The sequence below is a fragment of the Panthera leo genome, chromosome B3 (assembly GCF_018350215.1).
Source record: "Panthera leo isolate Ple1 chromosome B3, P.leo_Ple1_pat1.1, whole genome shotgun sequence".
Classification (NCBI taxonomy): Eukaryota; Metazoa; Chordata; class Mammalia; order Carnivora; family Felidae; genus Panthera; species Panthera leo.
In genome coordinates, this window is record NC_056684.1 from 84,221,822 (window position 1) to 84,242,920 (window position 21,099).

Here is a 21,099-nt window from a genome sequence, read left to right on the forward strand (position 1 = left end):
GAGCTATGGAGGTGGAGAGAAGGGATAAGCAGTCAAATGGAGTAGCTTGGACTACACACTCTGTGTGTCTCTCCTTTATCACTTACACAGAACATCGCACACTTTACTTAACTTCTGACACCAGATGTGTGGGTTTTTCACACATCAAGCAATTATCTGTGATACCAGCTGGTTGTCCTACAATTGAGTTAAATTTTTTTGATACTAACTGCAGTTAGCGCAGACTCCATAAGTTAAGGGCTCTCCCACAAGATTCCCTATACCCCTTAAATACCAATTGCAGTTCCCAGGTTGTCACCTGTACTTCTGACTGATCAGCTATAAATTGGAGGTTCCCATGACCCCTCCTCAAGTTTTATCGTTTGCTAGAATGGCTCATGGAACTCAGGGAAACACTTATGATTACCAGTTTATTATATAATAAAGGATATGGTAAAAAATACAGATGAACAGCCAGATGAGGAAATACATAGGGCAAGGTCTGGAAAAGTCCTAAGTACAGGAGCTTCCATACTGGTGGAGTTGGGGTGTGCTACCCTCTTGGCATGTAGATGTATTGACCACCCTAGAAGCTTTCCAAACCCCATACTTGAGGATTTTTATGGAGGCTTCATCATTTAGGCATGATCATTAACTCAGTTCCCAGCCCCTCTTCCTTTCCTGGAGGATGAGGGGCTAGGGCTGAAAGTTCCAAGCTTCTAATCATGGTTTGGTCTTTCTGTGGTGATCAGCCCCTGTCCTGAAGCTATCCAGGAACTCACCAGGAGTCACCTCCTTAGAAAAAAAGATGCTCCTATCACCCAGGAAATTCTAAGGAATTTAGGAGCTCTGCATCATGAACTGGGATCAGAGACCAAATATTAAAACAAAAGATGCTCCTAGTATTCTTATCACTTAGGAAATTATAAGGGTTTTAGGGACTCTGTGCCGGGAACCAGGGCAGAGACCAATATATGTATACTTTTCATTATGTCACAAGGAATAAAGGAAATTGAGGCTGTGAAGCAGGAAGGATAGAAACAGGGCAGTATCTGAAGGGGGATAAAGTAAGTAGACATGTGAGAGAAGATCCAGGTTGGGGTTGAAGCTGACTATGTAAGAGAAAAAGAGTGAATGGTTAGTGTATTAAAGAAGGCGGAAAGCAGTACGGTCCAGAGCATAGAAGGAGGAATTAGCCAAAACAGGAAGTATGGAAGGAAGAAGAACACAGTGTATACGGATATTTTCCAAGAGAGGATGTATTATTTGACTATGGAACTTTTTTCACAGAGCATTTTGAAGGGCATATTCTTCAGAATACACTTGGGGAAATTTTGCCTTAAAGCATAACCATCTTCCAAACTTTTTAAGTCATCAAGTACTATTCACTTGTTATATGAGAAGCTGTAACAGATATTCGAAATTAGTGTTTCTAATGCTTTTTAATCCTGGACTCCTTTTAGAATAAATTAAAAGTAATTTTAGATAGTAAAATGTTCTTTATACTTTCCTAAGATTAGTCTATAAAAGCAAAGAAATTGTATATTAATGTAGATTTAAACCTTATTTAATTTTGCTTGATCTTACCACTAATAACATCTAGATTTTAGTGTAAGGGTATTCTTTTGATAGAATTGATCATTTTGTTACTGTGTTGAGGCAAAAAAAAAAGAAACCTGAAAATCAAGCAAGAATATCCGAAAGGTTTTTTTATTGAATTAGTTAAATTCTGAACTACTAAATATGTACACCTTATGTAGTTATCTAGAGCTTGGTATTTCACAAATGGTATCTGTTATCTCCTTTAATCTGGCAACCACAAAAAACTTCCTGCAGAGGAAGAGGTAATTTTCTGTTTACTTACCCTTCTCCTTTAAAATTTTTATCTTCCACTTTAACTTTGTTACAGGTGATACTCATGTCACATGGTCGTGTTACTGGAAAGTCATATTGGGAGATGATTTGTAAAAGAAATGAGAAAATTAAGAATTTCACATGTGCCAGGAACTGTTCTAAGCCCTTTACGTATGTTATCTCATTTATTCCTCACAGCAGTCTTATAAGGTGTCATTTCTATTTTACAGATGTAGAAACAAGGGGTTGGAGAAGTCAAGAAACTTGCCCATGATAAATTTACAGTTAGTAAATGTCAGAATTGAGACTCAAACCCAGGCTCTCTAACAGCAGAGGCTAAGACTAATAACACTGTGTTATATTCTTTTCTATCGATCTTGCCAGCTTTCCATACATCTGTTCTATTAACAAAGAAAAGCAGCTTCAGAAGTGAAAGGAAAACCATCAGTGGCATTTGTTTATTTTAATTAAGTATTGACATGATCTTGAAATAGAAAATGTTCACAGTCTACCAGACACTTGAGACTTGTAATATCACCATAATTTTTTGCTTTTGTACATGTTGCTTCTGCAGTATGGCTAAGTTCTTCTTGCCTTTCAGGGCTCAGCTTGGGAATCCTCTCTCATTCCTAAAACCCCTTCCCCACATTCCCTGTCTTCTCCCAGAGGTCATCTTTTGTCTGGGCACTTGGCCTCTTAATGTGTGCTCTCTGAGTACCCTGCTCTCATCTCTGGTGTAGCATCAGTCACACGATTGCAATTATCTTAAGCTCCTTGATAGCAGGAACTGTTCTTTTTAGAAATTTCGACATCCAGCACAGTGTCTGGCATATGCTAAGTATATGCAAAAGGTTGAGTGAATGTTTGACCCAAAGTGTATTTTTAGATTTGTGGAATGTTTGGTGGCTATGATAGTGGTTCTTATGATAGACAACGTACCTTTTGTTTGGTTCTCCATTTCTTTCTGGTGAATAAGTGTTTTTTATATCCCTAAAGGCTTGAGGTCATCAGATGGGAGAGGAGTGGGGGAATGCTGTTAGCGAATTTCCTGAGTAGGGTAGAGGACACTGGTGTTACTTCTACTTCCCTTCGCAGTGAGAAGGGGGCCAAGCTGTAGAGTTAGAGGGAGGATAGTGGCACTCACGTGAAACCTCAGACTCTGTTGGTAGCTTATAGTTTACTGGTTAAGACCTCTGATTTAAATATTGGCTACGTCTACACTGTGCAGGCCCATAGCTATTTTATACTTTATATTCCCACCAACCAGCACCAGGTTTAAACCTTGTAGGTCAAGGTGATAGATCATTCCTAAATATTCACCCCTGACCTGAAGCCAATCTCTTTTTCTCCATCACAAGTCTGTAGACTAGCAATATCATCATATATCAGATGTCAGAAAAACTGCACACCATTCCCACCACCAATGTTTTTTGACCAGGTGACCTTAGGTAAGACAGTGAGCTTCTCTGGGCCTCATTCATCTGTTTTCTAATGTGAGAGTTTTTATGTTCATGAGACCATAGAACTAACCTGGATTGTTTCTCAAGGTCCATTCCATTTCTATTTTAGGACACATAATTTATATTAATTATTTAGCAGTGTTCCAGTGCTGCTCATTGAGAAAGTCGATGAGAAGTTTTCTTCTCTGTAGTGATTACACATTTGCCATTTGTTTGTCATTCAGCAGTGTTGAAATTCTAACACATGAACTTTATTGCATTCAGTATGTTGATTTTTAACCCCTGAAGTTTGCTGATAGTAGATTATTATCACGTGGAGTCATCTCTTTTTGAATTCTTTTCTCAAGGTGGTTGTGTTTCTTTTATATTTTCTTCAGGACTAACAGCCTAATAATGCTGAACAAATGAATACTGTCAAGCCATTTACCTAAGGACGCCAGAGCCTTTTGGGCATGCGCCTACATTTATATCCTACATGACATAAATGCTGAAGTGTTTTCCTAGGCCTTTTAACTCTCTACTCTTTTTTTTTTTTTTTTTATGTTGAAAAAATTTATATTTAGATTTAGCCAGCTGGACTCAGTTTAGATGATCCCAATTTTGTTGGCAACATCCAAAGCATCATAGTCAGGAGCCAGTTGAACATATGCTTTCTTTTCTCCATCAGGCCTGATCAGAGTGTAGACCTTGGCCACGTCAATGTCATAGAGCTTCTTCACAGCCTGTTTGATCTGGTGCTTGTTGGCCTTGGCATCCACAATGAACACAAGAGTGTTGTTGTCTTCTGTTTTCTTCATGGCTGACTCGGTAGTCAGGGGGAACTTGATGATGGCATAGTGGTCAAGGTTGTTTCTCCTGGGGGCGCCCTTTAGAGGATATTTGGGCTGCCTTCGGAGACACAGTGTCTTGGGCCCTCGGAATGTAGGTGACCTGCGGATCTTTTTTTTATGACTGTGGACGACTTTCAGCACTGCTTTCTTGGCCTTCAAAGCCTTTGCTTTGGCTTTGGCTTTGGGAGGGGCAGGGGCTTCCTTCTGCCTTCACTGCCATCTTCATGAAAGGGATTAACTCTCTACTCTTAAAAGAAAGTTTTTGAATGTAAAATAAAATAGTTTTATTGAAAAGCCTTACTTCCTGAAGGCAGAATTCAGATAACAAATATAAAGAACTGTAGTTGTCAGAAAAAAATACTTTCTTCACTATTACTATGCATACATTAATAGTTCATTGTCCTGTTCTCCACCAACAAAGAAACTGCAAAGTATACATTTTAACAGCGATGGTATCTGGAACAGGCCTCCTAACCCTCTAGTTTAATCCTTATCAGCTACTATTCCATGCTGAGACAATGCTTCCTGTTTCCCTTTTTTTTTTCAACATTTTATTATGAAACATTTTTAAAATACATTAAAGTTTAAAGAATTTACAGCGAACATCTGTACACCCATCTCCTTGATTCTACTATTAACATTTTACTATACTTGTTTTGTTAGCTGTTTGTCTTTCTTTCATCTATTCATTAATTAGTGTGGATTTTAAAAATATATTTCAAAGTAGATTATAGCTGTCTATACCTATTCTCTTTGATCAGTTTATATTCCTGCCCAAACTGGCTGGATTCAAGTGCGCAGACATGACCACTTCTTCTGACTCCTCTTAAGTTCTTAACGCATATTACCAGCCTTATTGGTACAGTGCTGTCAGCTTATACAGAGTGGTTTTCACAGAACAGACCAGTAACATTCTAGAGTAACATTGTAGATCAGCACTATTCAATAGAAATATAATGTTAGATTAAATCTTCTAATAGCCATATAAAAAAATTAAAAGAAACAAGTGAAATAACATTAAATCTTATTTAACCCAGCATGTCCAAAATGTTATCATTTCAGCATGTAATTAATATTTTTTAAATTACTGATGAAATATTTTATACTCTATGTGAATAGTAATTTTCATAGAAATCCAGTGCACCTCAATTCTACTTAGTTATATTTCAAGTGCTCAATAGTAACGTAGCTAATTGCTACCATATTGGACAAGATAGTTCTAGACTTTTAAACCTCAGGAGTATATTTCTTCTGATAAATGTCCATGCCTGAATATAATGACTTAGCAATCAATTTCCTAATGAATGCAAAAGAAGTAGTGGTATGTATCACAGCAAGCCATACCCTTTTGTGTTGAGGTCATTTTTATTCTTAGTTCCCTTGTTAGAAACTTATTAGTCCCCCCCACTCTAATCATTTCTCTTGATTTCTTGGCATCAATACTTAGAGTTGAATTGCATTCCCTATAGCAATATTTAATGTATTTTTTATTAGTTTTCTGCCCCCTACCTCTAGTTTCAAGCTGTGCCAGTTTACCTTCTTCCATTTTTGCTAGAGCAGAGTCTCTAAAACAGAGAAGATCTTTATATTGCAATTGTAAAAATAAAAACCAAATGCTAGTGTTAAAATATTAACCAGCATAGAATTATAAAAATTAAAAATTAATTAATGGTGAGATTGTTCTGTATCCTGATCGTGGTATTGATAAAACTCATAGAATTGCATATGTGTGTGTGCATGTGTGCACACACGCACAGACACACTCAAACTCACAAATGGAAAAAAAGAAATTGATTAGGTGTTACGAAGTTTTGACTAGGAGAAAGACATTTGGCTGAATAACTAGAAGAATATTCCTATGTATAAATTGAGTTATCGTTAATTATTTGTTGGAAGACATCTAAATTCTTTCTTTCTTTCTTTCTTTTTTTTTTCCACTAACAAAATATTTAATTTCAGGGGCACCTGGGTGGCTCAGTCGGTTGAGTGTCTAACTCTTGATTTTGATTTTGGCCCAGGTCATGATCTCACAGTTCATGAGTTCAAGCCCTGTGTCAGGGTTATCCCTACTTGGGATCCCCTCTCTCTCTCTCTCTCTCCCTCCCTCCCTCCCTCCCTCTCTCTCACCATCACCCTCCCCCTGCCCCCCTCTCCTGGCCATGCTCTCTCTCTCAAAATAAATATATAAACTTAAAAAAAATCTAATTTTGGATAGTGAAGATGCTTCATCTCATTCTCTGTTTTCAGAATGGATGAGGAAAAGTCAAAGTTATATAAAACATTTCTGATTTCAGTTACATCTGGGTGCTTTTCATTTTTAACATTTAGCTCTTAGTTAGGAGTCTTGACTAAGCCCATGGAGAAGAGTTAGACTGGGAAGTCAGCAGAAGTGGCAGGAATAGCTAGTATACTGACAGTGGCAGAATTTCGTAAGAAGAAGCTCATGTTGGTAAGTGTTAATTATCTTGAAAATCAACACATGTGACTAGCTAGAAATACCTGAAACATTGCCTAATTTAGATACTAGATAAATAAACTAATTTAAATATCTGGAATACTTAGATATGCCCACTAAACTTCTGGAAAGAAAAAAAAAAGAGCACAACAGTTCACCTCCTCCAGTTTTCTTCAGTAGAACAAGCCACTATAGGCTTTATGCCCACATCACATTGCACTATAATGGACAGTCATATATATAGGATTAGCTCAGTTGCTACAGTGGAACTGGTGAACAATTTTTAGTGGGTGTTCAACACTGTAAAGATTAATTTTCTGGTTTTTCTTAGGTACCCATTTTGTTGTCTTCCCATTTCACAATCACCTTGTTCGTTTGTTTTTCTTTGTTTACTGGTTCTCACTTTGCTTTCTCTCTTCCATGAGAGCAGAGACCTTGCCTCTTTTATTCACTGCTATATTCCCAGTACCTAAAACCATGCCTTGCAGACAATAGCTGCTCAGTAAATATTTGTCAAAAGAATTAATGATTCTTTTATAGATGCATCAATAGACAAATAACTATCAATCAGGAATAAGTATCATGTCCCCAGTATTCAGTATACTTCAAAGGCTGTTAAAATGCTGCTGATGATAGAAGCCATACATTATTCTTTTATTCAACACTTGTCACATGTTTGTTTTTTTTTTTTTTTTTTTTTGCCAGTCATCCTTCAAATAAGAGGAAAACACAGGGTGTTCTTTCAAAGAATACTGCCTGTCAGGGAAGCAGGTATACTGTTGAGATCTACAAATAGGAAAATAAAGGCTGAAATAGTCCCTATATTATTTATATTTTTGGAAAAGAGTTATATACTGTTTCTTTCCCTTTATGAATAGATAATCATAAACCAGCCTAAGTAGTGAAATTGAAGGACTTTACGCCAGAATAATATCCCAGTACATTAGGTCAGTTATCTGATAGCAGATTTTTTTCAGAAGCCCCAAACTAATATTGAATCTGTTCTCACTAGAGAATAGATTTAGAGAATAATTTTTTTAGAATTAAACAGAATGATTTTACTCTCTTATCTACTGTTGCTTTTTATAATTTTTTTTTAACGTTTATTTCTTTTTGAGACAGAGAGAGACAGAGCATGAACGGGGGAGGGGCAGAGACAGAGGGAGACACAGAATCGGAAGCAGGCTCCAGGTTTTGAGCCATCAGCCCAGAGCCCAACGCGGGGCTCGAACTCACAGACCATGAGATTGTGACCTGAGCTGAAGTCGGACGCTTAACCGACTGAGCCACCCAGGCGCCCCTACTGTTGCTTTTTATAAGAAGGATGTATTATTAATAGACAGATGCAAAGGTTGTGAGGTATTATAAATTCTTTTTTTTTTTTTTTAATTTAGAGAGAGAGAGAGATAGGGAGCAAGAGCAGAGAGGGGCAGAGGGAGAGATTGAGAATCCCAAGCAGTCTCCATGCTTAGCGTAGAGCCCAACACGGGCCTCAGTCCCACAACACTGGGATCATGACCTGACCCAAAATCAATAGTTGGTCACTCAACCAACTGAGCCACCCAAGCGCTCCTATAAATTCTTATTCTGATTTGTATCAAGCAACAGGCAAGAATGGACGTGCCCTTCTAAAATAATACTTTTATTTTTATTTATTTATTTAAAAACTTTATGTTTATTTTTGAGAGAGAAAGAGAGAGTGCAAGCGGGGGAGGGGAAGAGAGAGAGGGAGACACAGGATCTGAAGCGGGTGCTGACAGCTCAGAGCTTGACGCTGGGCTCAAACCCGTGAACCATGAAATCATGACCAGAGCCAAGGTCAGACACTTAACCGACTGAGCCACCCAGGCGCCCCTTCTAAAATAATTCTTTTAAGTGGCTGGGTGCCTAGAGTACTTTTTGAGTTTAGGCTCTCATACTTACCAAAGAATGGCAGAGTATTATTATTTTTTAATCTTTAAAAAATGTGTTTAGGGGCGCCTGGGTGGCTTGGTCAGTTGAGTGTCCGACTCGATTTCAGCTCAGGTCATGGTCTCACAATTTGTGAGATCGAGCCCTGCATCCGGCACGGCACTGACAGCATGCGGAGGCTACTTGTGATTTTCTCCCTCTCTCTCTGCTCCTTCCCTGCTCGTGCGCGCGCGCGCGCGCGCACACATATACACACACACACACACACACACACACACACACACACACACTTTCTCTCTCTCAAAATAAATAAGTAAACTTTAAAAAAAATTTTTAATAAAAAAACTTTCTAATGTGCTTAATAAAAAATGAAAAGAAAAAAAATACTCTGGTTAGGATCTAATGTGGGGCTCTATTCTCAGCTCTGCTGCTACCTCCCTTTATGATTTGGGTAGTTTCCTTTTTGAATTTTATAAATTCCTATTTATAAAATGAGGAGACCAGGCTTAATATACTAAGAGACTCTCAGTTCTAAAACTTAGTGATTCCAGCAGACTCCCTGTGAAAAACAATGCATTTCTTCCAAAAGAGGGTGCTGTGGTATTTCTGAGAGCTTTAGCATTTTCTTGAAAAGAACTGAACAGAGGTAGAATCTCAGCTTAATTTTATGTCTTCAGACTACCAACCTTTGAGAAATAGCATCTCATACCCTAAATTTATATAGATAAGGTAATATAAACCAATTCTTAATGTTATTGATGCTTCTAAAAGCTTTTCCTTAATGTTGACTTTAGAAAATCTGGCAAATAATATTTCAAAGAAAAAATTTTCAGTACACATAATCTCAACACTCAGTATTAATATTTTGGTGTATTTCTATTCTTTTTTTTTTGTCTCATTCAATTTTTTACCAGTGAGTGTGTATATGTGGGTGTGTGTGGGTGTGTGTGTATGTAAATATATATATGTATATGTATATATATATATGTACATGTATGTATGTAGAATGTGTGTATATGTATATATTTAGATCTTTGATCTATTTCAGTTGATTTTTATATATGGTATAAGGTATGATCTAGCTTGACCATAAATGTGAATATTTATTTCAGTACCCTCAATTCTATTCCACTGATCTGTATGTTTGTTCTTATGTCAGTACCACATAGTGTTAATTACTGTAGCTTTGTTGTAAGTTTTGAAAATGAAAAATGTGAGTCTCCACCTTCTTTTTTTTATTGTTTTGGTCATTCTAAGTCCCTTAAATTTCCATGGGAATTTTTTGGATCACCTTGTCAATTTCTATATAAAAGCCAGCTGATGTTTTGGTATAGGGATTACATTGAATCTAAAGTATCTTGTTTTCATTTGTATTTTTTAAGTAAATAATGGGACTGACAGTTTTCATGTTTGTTAGCAGTTTCGATTTCTTCTGTGAATTTATGTTATTTCTGTAAGTTTATATGTTTATGCTTTTTTTTCTGTTGGGCCTAAAATTTATTTTGTTTGTATGCATTCTTTATAAAGCAAGTATATTGGACCTTATTATATTTATTGCAAATATTTTCCCAAGCTTTTAGTTTTTAAGTGGCCTAATCTAATTTTTTCTTTGTTTCTTTGGAAAATTTCCCCCTTCCTAAATTCATTCTTGTTAGGAAATCAGATGAATCTTGGCCACTGTGGTCCAAAAAGCCATTTAGAGGTAGATTACATTTTTAAACTTATTTTTAAAATATATAAATAGAACTGTTTTATTAGTCCTAAAACAAAAAAATTTTAAATACTTTATAATAATTATATCAGAGATGTTGTCAGTCTATCCTAATTCCTTAGTTTTATTTTGGGGTTGTTTTTGATTCCCCTTCTGCCCCACACCCCACAACAAACCTCACCAAAGTACCTTGGTATAATTTGCTAGATTTACTTGGTGTTAAAAGACTTTCCTATGCACGCACACATCACTGGGTTTTCAGTAGAGCAGTGTAACTTCAAATTTTTACATGTAACCTCCTTCAAGATTCCCGTGTTCTTTTAATTCTGAGAAAGACTTTGATTTGCCTTGCCTTGCCTGTGTTCTCTGTTCTTAGTTATTTTCCTGTGTCAGAAACTGTAAGAGTGGCTATTCTTTTTTCATTTTCTTTTCTTTCTTTTTTAATGTTTCTCATACTAATTAGCCAGCTTCAAGCTACAGAGTTTCTTCTTATTTTTTTTTCTGTTCAGTCCTCTTCATTCTCTACCTCTTTCATCTCCTTCTTTCTAACTTGCTCTCTAAAGTAGAACATTCCTCGTTCTATCTTAACCAGGAGTGTTGAGACCGGATAGCGTAGCCCAGGGGTTCTTAAACTTGGCACTATTGACATTTTAGGCCAGATAATTCTTTGTTTGAGGTTATGTTGTTCATTGTTGTTGTTGTTCACGCTTAGCAGGATCCCAGGCCTCTGCCCACTTAGATGACAGTAGCACTCCCTATCCTCTTTCCCAGTTGTGAAAAACAAAAATGTCTATAGACATTGCCAGATGTCATGGGGGCAAAAATCATCTCACCATTAAGAATCCTAGAATTGACAAAGACGAACCAACTGTTCTCCTTCTAAGATGTAAATTCCTATCCCAACCATATTTTCTTCACTACCTTTTTCTTCTTTACTCCCAACCCAAAACCAAGTAAAATTCTTTCTTCCTACCCACCAGATCTATACCTTGATGCCATTTGAGAAGCAGCCCTCATATTATTCATACCATATATTTCGGCATTGTGTGCTCTACCCATGCCACTATCTGTTAATCAAGTGACCTTACATCTCTCTGATTGCTTCATCTATATAAGGAGGACAAATACCTACCCATTGGATTTTAGTGAGAATTAAATTTAAAAATGCAATTTAAATGTTGATAAGTGCTCAGTTAATAGGTGATGTTATCATCATCATCACCATTCCATTGCTTACCTCCTCTAGTGAGCTGACTCTGAGATATCACATGGGCACATCTCAAAAATTTTCCCAGATTCTACCACTCTACTCTTATTTCAAGCTAAAAATAATCTCTTTCTCTTTGGGATTCCTATTTTGTCTCTGTCTTGTAGCATTTGCCACTCGTTATGTTATAGTTTGTTTTTGTTGTTGTTATTTGTTTGTTTTTTTAATTTACATCCAAGTTAGTTAGCATATAGTGCAATAATGATTTCAGGAGTAGATTCCTTAATGCCCCTTACCCATTTAGCCCATCGCCTCTCCCACAACCCCCGCCCCCCCAGTAACCCTCTGTTTGTTCTCCATATTTAAGAGTTTCTTATGTTTTGTCTCCCTACTGGTTTTTTTTTATTTTTTATGTTTATTTATTTTTGAGAGAGAGAGAGACAGAATGCAAGCAGGGGAGGGGCAAAAAGAGAGGGGGACACAGAATCTGAAGCAGGCTCCAGGCTCCAAGCTGTCGGCATAGAGCCTGATGCAGGGCTCGAACTCACAAACTGTGAGATCACGACCTGGGCCGAAGTCAGATGCTTAACTGACTGAGCTACCCAGGCACCCCTCCCTCCCTGTTTTTTATATTATTTTTGCTTCTCTTCCCTTGTGTTCATCTGTTCTGTGTTTTAAAGTTCTCATATGAGTGGGGGCGCCTGGGTGGCGCAGTCGGTTGAGCGTCCGACTTCAGCCAGGTCACGATCTCGCGGTCCGTGAGTTCGAGCCCCGCGTCGGGCTCTGGGCTGATGGCTCAGAGCCTGGAGCTTGCTTCCGATTCTGTGTCTCCCTCTCTCTCTGCCCCTCCCCCGTTCATGCTCTGTCTGTCTCTCTCTGTCCCAAAAAATAAATAAAAAACGTTAAAAAAAAAAAAATATTTAAAGTTCTCATATGAGTGAAGTCATATGATATTTGTCTTTCTCTGACTGACCAGTTTTGCTTAGCATAATACCCTCTAGTTCCATCCACGTAGTTGCAAATGGCAAGATTTCATTCTTTTTGATTGTTGAGTAATACTCCATTGTGTATATATACCACATCTTCTTTATCCATTCACCCATCGATGAACATTTGTTACAGTCCATGTTTTTTCTTCCCTACATGTCACTCTATTTCTTGCAGTTCTCTGTATTTTCACCTTTGTGGCTCAACACATTCTCACGTAGTACACTGTCATTAAATATTTTGAACAACTAAATAAATTTAGACACTGGTGGACCAGCTCAGGGTAGCCTGTTAACACCAATAGAATAATAACTTCGGAGACACCATGACAGATGGCTTAAGAGCGCAGGAGCAAAGGTATCTGGGTTTGGATCTCCCAGATCTGGGTTTGGATCTGTCTTTCTTATTATCTGTGTGCAACCCAACTCCATCACACACTAGGCTGTTTGATAAAATGGTTTTGTGATTAGCAAATAAAACTTATATTGGAAGGAGAAAAATATTCCTTTTTATTTAAAGTATTTGGTCTTATGAAAACAATTTCGAGGTGTAAAAATCACTGGTGACATATAGTTAAGATTTATTCCTTTTTCTTAGTTGTGCTATCCCCCTTTTTAATTAACAATCCAAAAAGTGTGAAATTGGAATGTCATTATTTTTGGGTATTTACAATTTCTTTAAAGGCTTAAGAAATAGTCACAGATTTTTTAAAGCCCATTTTGTAAACTAATAGCAAGTTATGGGCAGAGTAAGATGGGCCTACAGAAACATTTTTTTCTACAAAGGGACATACAGCATTTATGAAAGTTAGTGGCCTACACGTGACATTGTTTAGACACTGAGTATTTGAAAAGTGTTTGGTGGACCCTCAGAAGAGCATACTTTGTCCCTTACCTGCATAATTTGGATTAGCTACCATTTCCTAAGTGACCATACATGACATTTGGATGTAGTCCACATCTAAATCCTACGTGTTAGACATAGCTTCATGCATTTGTTAAAGATAAGTTGGTACCATCAACTTCACAACATTACCAGTTAATTTTTTTGTAGTTTCTGTATGCCAATAGAAATGCTACTTGATTGTATTAAAATACTTACCCTTTTCTTTACTGCATGAAGAGTAGAGGTGTCAGTTTCAGGAAACATCGCAGAAAAGCTTTCCTGAGTGGTAGCTTTCCTTATGGTCTCGGTTTTTCTGGTTTTCTGGGTTTTTTTTGGTTTTGTTTTGTTTTGGTTTTTTGCTAAGCAGGAAATGACTAGAAACAAAGATTCTTCAATTTAGAAGTTCTCACAAATCTACTTGTCTCATTTCTCCCTGTCTCCATATTCATGTCTCTTTCTCAGTGTCCCTGACCTCTCTCCTTCTGTCTCTTGTAGTCCTTGGATTTAGGACTCATCTGGGTAATCCAGGATGATCTCACCTTGGAGATCCTTAACTTGATTACATCTTGAAAGACTCTTTTCTCAAACAAGTTCACAGTTTCCAGACATTAGGACATGGATATATCTTTTTGAGGTTCACTATTCAACCCCACACCCTAATCTCACTCCACTTCCTGCCAGGTTCACTTTGTAACATCCTGATAAGAAGCTGCAATGTTCATGGTCATGGCACATTCATCATTTCTCATCTCTACCTATCTTGTTTATGAGCAGTTCTAAAGGGTAAAAAATCTTCTTTCTGTTGAGCCAAAACCTGTTCTGGGATAATATTTGACAGTGGGTTCTAGATCTCCTATAAAGCTATATGGGATAAGAAAAACTTGTCCCATGATTCTCATGTTCGGGGAGAATAACACATGTACTGCTTCTCTAGCATTCTGACACAGTCTTCTAGGGGTATGAGATCCTTTCCAGCATATATACTACCACCATCACCCTCCAAAAAAAAAATCCCATTAAAAATATATTAAATGAATATTTAATATCATTGTGAGCCAGTTGTGATGGACATGTCATGAACTTCCTCCAGGAGGGTGGAAAATGGACAAAAGATTGAGAAATGCAATCTCAACCTTCTTCCTCATGACAGCCATTCAGGTAGATGAGGACAACTATTTATATTTCCCTGAGTCTTGTTTTCTGGAATCAATACTTTTCATTTCATTTACTCCCCTATGATATGGCTTCCATACCTTTCATTCAGAAAGTATTTATTGAGGGCCTAATATGAGTCAGGCACTATGTTAAGTATTAGAATGATGTAAGGATGAATATCCCAGAATCTGTGTCATCTAAGACTGTAGTTTGGGGGAGGATGTAAACAAATAAATTGTAAAACACTGTGGTAAATATTTGGTAAGCTTACGTATAGGATACTGAGAGAGCATAGAGGAATAACTAAATCAGTAGTGATGAAGTGAGATCTAAACTGAGACCTGACAATCAAGAAGAGAGGAGGGAGGCAGGGCAGATTTATGTTCCAGGCAGAAGGAGCATCCACATTCACTTCCTATTTTGGAGCCATGCCCTCCCACAGGGGAAATCAAAGATGGCTCCAAACAGTTCTTCTTGTTGCTCCTTGGAACCAAGGGGCAGGCCTGAGGCTGGGGTAAGAATGAGGCACTCACCTCAGCTGTAGTATTTAAGGAGATGCCCCAAAATGCAGTAATTAATAAGGATAAATGTTTTAATGCAATATTTTAAAAATCACAATTAATGTAAAAAAATCCATGATGGGAGTGCCTGACTGACTCAGTTGGAAGAGTATGGGACTCATGAGCTCAGGGCCATGAGTTTGATCCCCACATTGGGTGTAGAGATTACTTAAATAAGTAAATAAACTAAAAAAAAAAAAATCCGTGATGAACAAAATATCGAAATTTTACAGAAAAACTGAATCACTGTTATTGATTGTCCCTTTTGTCATAGGCACCGGTATGGCTTGGCATGGCACTATTATTGAACCTGTCTTTCTTTAAATTTTGATATTTTGTTCATCGTGGATTTTTGTGCATTGGTTTTGATCGTGCAAAATACTGCATTAAAGTACTGTTCATCTTATTCAGTGAATTTTTTGGTGCCCCTTTAAATTTTGTGCCCAAGGCAAGGGCCTTAGTCACCTCATTCTGGTCCCAGCCCTGTAACTAAAACGGACATACAAGATCCATGCTTAGCCAGGTGGGCTTTTCCTCCTGGGACTTTGACTCTGGAGGATATAAAGACACAGATGCGGTTAGAGACATTTCACAACGGCAGTGGAAGTCTGAATCCTGCCCTACTGTGACTGTGGTGTGTGTGCCTGCATGACATACAAGCATGCCCACCTGAGGGTCCAGTGGCGGGCCCCAGAGGCAGTGTCTAATTAACCACTCCTGTGGCATGACCTTGGTTGTGTTACTACTCTGACCTTCTTTGGTCTTGTTCCTCTTCTGAGCTGGTGTTGTGGTATTCGAGATTTATATTTCCTTCCTTTTTGAAAATTAGTCATGTTTGTTTATCTCCAGACTTCCATTCTTCCTTCTTTAGAGATAACCAGTAATGGCTGCACAATTATATATATACGTTTTCTTGGTATCTTAGGGTGAAATTCATCCAGGCCTAGAAAAATGAACTCTCTTGGAGTAATTATTTTTTTCAGTCACTTCTCTTGTACTTCTTTTCTCATTCAGTCTTTTGTGCAGCATTTCCAACTTGAATATAACTTGGAACTTTTATTTTCTGTTGTCCATAACTTACAAATTGTAATAGTCATTGGACCTGAATATATGAACAGCAGAGATTAAAGGATGCCAGGCTCAGTGGATCTCACCAAAGACCAGCACCAGAGGCATCCATGGATGAAAACAAATGATACTCACCAAGAAACAGCTGGGAGACATTATTCAGTATTTATTACACTCAGAGTCCAGTATTTGGAAAGAATGGCCTCAAAAATTGGCATATGTGTAACAGTACTACAGATTTGGTTCAAGAACTTCAGAGCATATTCAGTAAAAGCAACAAAAAGCTCAAAATAACAGTTACCTACAGAAAAAGTCATGAGAAATACGGACATACCACTCAGATCCACTAATGGGGCTAGCCCTGTCTCCCTGATTTCTGTAGATATCTGGCACCCCCAGTCCAAGTTAGCATGTCCCGATTTTAAGATCCCCATAGACCACTCTGATGGCCATAAAATAGCTTATTTTGGATACTGCCAAGTCCCTAACACATACTGTCTTTGCCCCATTTTGTACTCTCAAGTTCTTTTCCCAGGCTGAGATTCTAATTCTCTGGTCTCTTTGCTAGGTAGAACTTAACCAGCAGTTCTGACCTGAAGGAGAAGCAGGGTGGGGCGGAGGGGGGAGGCAGGGAAGAGCAGGAAACAAAAAGGTCATGTGCTTAGGAAAAAAAATAATCTCCTTCTGGGCATTAACTTTCTTGATGTTATTGTAGTGAGTTTGCACCACTTTTTATATTCATCCTTTAATAAATGCATCTCTACCTGTGTTTAATTTTTTTCTTTAGTTGCTTCTCTCCTTTTTTTCTCAATAGAGTCAATAATATTACAATTTTGTTTTTAAAGCCTTACCTTCCACTTGTCTTAGGTTATACTCCCTGTTAGAATTTCTAGCTTGGAATTACTCCATACTATGTCTGAACACTTTGACATTTTCTCTCTCAGGGTCTAGGGTCCTCCCATGGGAAATGTTTGCTTCCTTTGCTCTTATAAAGTCCAGACTAGTGAGGACCATCATGTCTTTTAAAGCCGTTGTCACATCATCTATAGTTTCCTCCTCGACAGTCTTTATACTCCTGAATAGCAGTTCTCTTTGTTGTTTCCTCTGCTGAGAAATGAAATTGTCAATATGATATCAACTTATCAGGTGCTCTACTTTTACCAGAATGAAACCTCTCACCCATGCTGGGAGAGGTGACATTTCCCGTTACTACTGTATATCGTGTCTATATCTGTTTTGTAATCTGTATTAGAAAAGCATCACAGTTCGTCAACCACAACAGCATCATTAGAATAGAACATACCTTTCCATTGTCATGAGTCTCAGTGACACTTGCCTCCATGTGTTAACCTTTCAAGTTTTCCTTTTCTTGTTATCCATGTTCTAGAGATTGTTATTAGGAATAAGGCCATTATCTTACTCTCCATCTACTTGATTTTTCACTGATAAATTATTGAAAGGCTCTACTATAGTATTCTTTAGGTATTACACCAGCACCTCTATGTGGGAGCTCTTCTTGATTTTACATGGTCTTATTGAGACTTCAGACCCCACTCTATCTGCAGCTTTAATGTGTACTGTCATATATCTAACAATGGAAATGATGCATATCTTCTTATATCCTCTCTCTATGTATTCCCCTGCTGTGTGTGTGTGTGTGTGCCCTTTAATTTCTTTAGGGTCATGGCAGATTTGGAGGCAGTGAACACTTAAGCACCCTGAGTAAGAGGTATACTGTTTCCTGGATAACTATCTTTTAACTAAAATTATAGAAACAGAGTTAGAAATCATAGCAGGGGGAATGAAGGACAGACAGTAAAGTCAAAGCAGGGCTTTTTCAAAAACAGAAAACCATTTTTTAAATTATACCTAGTGTCATCATAATATGTATATCTGGAGATCTTCTCGATCATGGCCATCAGAGTGGTCTATGGGGACCTTAAAATTGGAACATGCTAACTTGGACTGGGGTGCCAGATATCTACAGCAATCAGATCAATCTCAAAGTTTTTAAGTCAGATGAACAGTGGGAATATTGAGGGCTGATATTATTTACCAAACATTCATGTAGCACTTCTGTGGGAGACAGTTCCAAAGTGCCTTATAAACAATAAATTAATTTACTAAATCATTTAATCCTCATAAAAAACAAATCCTCCTATCAGGTGAGAACCAGTATTAGCTCCCATTTTGTAGATGAGGAAACTGAAGCTTAGAGAGATTAGGTGACATCCCTGAGGTCACAAAGCTAGTTAAGCAAGAGCTAGAATTTGAATTAAAGAAATCTAGCTTGAGCCTATGCTCTAAACACTACATAATGCAGCCTTTCCAATTTATTTTCTTTCTAAAGTTCCAATGGAAAAAAATGTTACAGCCTATACTAGAAAATACCTAAAGAACATGAAACATTACTGAAACAACAACTAATTAAGGATTTTATCAGATGTGTAGCACCTTGACCTTCATAATTATAACTTTCCCCAAAGCTACCTAATTACAATAGTGTTCCCTCCCTGGTAATTATTGTCTCCTTGGTTCTCTCCCCATTTCCCAACTTTGAAATTACATGGTTTGTATCTAGCTCTTGTTTATCTTTGACCACAAACTCCTTTTGGTTGATTGTGGTATGTTTTGGGTTGGGATTGTGGGAAGTTTATTGATTGTTTCCAGGGTTACACTAATGATGTCTTTTCATCTATTTCTCTTTTAGCTTAATTATAATTTTTCCTGATAATTATTTCCACCTGTCCATGTTCATATCTAATCATTGATACTGATTGGTTTTGCTAGTATCATAAATTAATTTTTCCATATCTCTGCATAGATTTATGTTCTTTTCTGAATATATTGTTCTTGATTGTTTTAAAAGAAACTCTGTTGTAGTTAATTTTATGTAGTATAACATACCACATACATAAACTTATTAGGAACTCTGAATAAGAGAGCCTCAACACTTGAATACCTTGGTAGGGCATTTTTCTACTGTAGTGAAGAGAGACCCAAGAAATGAAATCAGTAAACAAAAGGCTAAGGATTCTAATACCTGCCCTTCTTCCCAACATTTGGTATATTTTAGAATTTGTTATGCTTTCCTTTCTGGTAGTTACGACATCTCCCTGGCAATAGTACAATCTGTCTAATCTATAAATTAATGATTAGAAAAGAACTTTAGAAGTTTTAGCTCCTTGTAAATCAAATGCCCCTAGCCTAACCACAGCTCTGACAAGTTATAATATTAAGTTGTCACTAGACTGCTAGTGACTTAATGACACTAAGTATTACTCTTATAAAAACCATGAGCTTAAGTATGTATATTTTACTGTAGTTGCCATAGATTCTGGCTTTCCTTGCCCAAGAAATATTTAACAAAGACCCTTCTGTTGTTGATCTTTGTGCCATGATATTTCTCAAAAAAATTACTTGTGGACAATATAAATTTTGAAATGTAAATACACATTATTCGTTAAATCTTTACTGACTTCCTATCCTGTGCCAGGCATAGTGCTGGGTATTGTGGCAGATACAAAGGTGAGTAAAATGCAGTTCTCTCCTTGTCAAGGAGTTTATAATCTTGTAAATACTCAAGTTGTTCATATGTAGACTATTTATAAGGGCCCTAAGAAGTATTTCAGAAAAACTAAAAAAAAAAAAAAAAAAAAAAAATCATAGGCTAAGGAAAACTACTTCTAGCTAAGGAGGAATAAAAGAATACTTTATGGACAGACATCACCATTTAATTGGTTCTTTATGACTAGGTTAGGTTTCTATAACTAGAGCTGAGGAGGTGGGAAAGAAGGGGGGCTGATTCTGTGTGTAGACAACATGTTGAAATAGCACTATGTAGCAAAGTAGTTCTTGGGAGGTAGGGAGTAAAGGGTGTGTGGGGGGGAAGTACTAAATATCACCCTTTTTTTCCTATTGTCAAACACTTCGTACCCATAATAGGATGAGATTTGAGAAAAAAGATGAAATTTTATACCCAGTTGGCAATAGTTGGATAAACAACCCAGAAAAATTCACTGTCTTCTTAATATTGATGGTTATGTTATCTCCAAAATCAAATTTCTTCTTTTTGATTCTAAAGTGTATTTTGAATGGATTCCACTTATTTACCTTAAAAGCTGTGTTGTGACAACACAGCACATTGGTATAATATTCTCTTGGGAACATGAAGATCACCTGTGGTTTGGGATAACTTCATTTAGGCTTTTCCAGCTTGTACCTATAAATATGAGTCAGTCTGTTCACTTTTGATGGCCCTTCCTCCTTTTCCATCCTGTCTGTCCCTACACTAACCCACAGGTCAGTAAAGAGAATCCCACCAAAAATAAGAGATTCTTTTCACTTCAAAAAAGGGACTCTCTTTACTTCTCCTTGGAGAGTCCCAATTTGTATCTTACAACAAAATGAAGTGAATGAGAATTTGAGCATATTAAAATATTTCTTAAAATTCTAGGTTAAAATTATAAATTAGTTCTTTTTTCTTCACTATTAATAGTTACATAACATGTAATTTAAAGACTTAAAATCATAAGCTCTAGCTCTACACTATAAATTTTTAAAACATAATAACCAACCCATTAAGCATTATTACCTTTCAAAATGACAAAGAGAAAATATACCATGTAACTTTGATAAATGCATGTATTTAAAAGGGCATGAAGACATTAGCCTGTGGTGTGCCAGACGTTTCATTTCTGTTATTTCCTCCCTAAAAAAATACCAGGATTCCTAGATGTACTGTAGATGGCAGTACTTATATGAGAATGATTAGCAGATGGAGTCTTAAATGAGTAAAGTTCAGTTGAAATGTTCTTAATTTTTCTCATTTGCTGGATTTTTAAAAAATAATCATAAACTTTCTTTTTCACTCATGATGTTTCCGTTCATTTTTATTTCACCATCACCTGACCTCCCTCTCACCTCACCTTTGTTTCAGAAATCACATGTTATACAACCATTTTCCCTTTACATGGCAGTGATTGGAAACCAGGTGATTATACACATAGGATCCTGTGTAAAGTTCTGTAGAATTAT

The 21,099-nt window shown here is 37.1% G+C and overlaps 2 protein-coding genes across 2 annotated transcripts in view; one reads left to right on the plus strand and one right to left on the minus strand.

Annotated features, from left to right (window-relative positions):
- The window catches only part of LOC122222457 (protein only RNase P catalytic subunit), a 131,400-nt gene that overhangs the window by 74,159 nt on the left and 36,142 nt on the right, over window positions 1-21,099 (plus strand). The gene's annotated exons all lie outside the window — the stretch shown is intronic.
- LOC122221348 (60S ribosomal protein L23a-like) lies at window positions 3,817-17,404 on the minus strand. Its single transcript, XM_042940640.1, has 3 exons — window positions 17,366-17,404; window positions 16,967-17,166; window positions 3,817-4,331 (listed from the first exon to the last, which is right to left on the minus strand). Exons 1-3 carry the CDS (start codon window positions 17,402-17,404, stop codon window positions 3,878-3,880), a joined length of 693 nt encoding a protein of 230 aa, XP_042796574.1. The 3' UTR covers window positions 3,817-3,877.

Coding starts and splice junctions, on each gene's coding strand:
- LOC122221348 (XM_042940640.1), bottom strand. CDS start 17,404: ATGGAGGCAAGTGTCACTGAGACTCATGACAATGGAAAG. Junction 17,167..17,365: donor AGACTCATGACAATGGAAAG/GTATGTTCTATT, acceptor ATTTCTCAGCAG/AGGAAACAACAAAGAGAACT. Junction 4,332..16,966: donor GTGTTCAGACATAGTATGGA/GTAATTCCAAGC, acceptor ATGGCAGTGAAG/GCAGAAGGAAGCCCCTGCCC.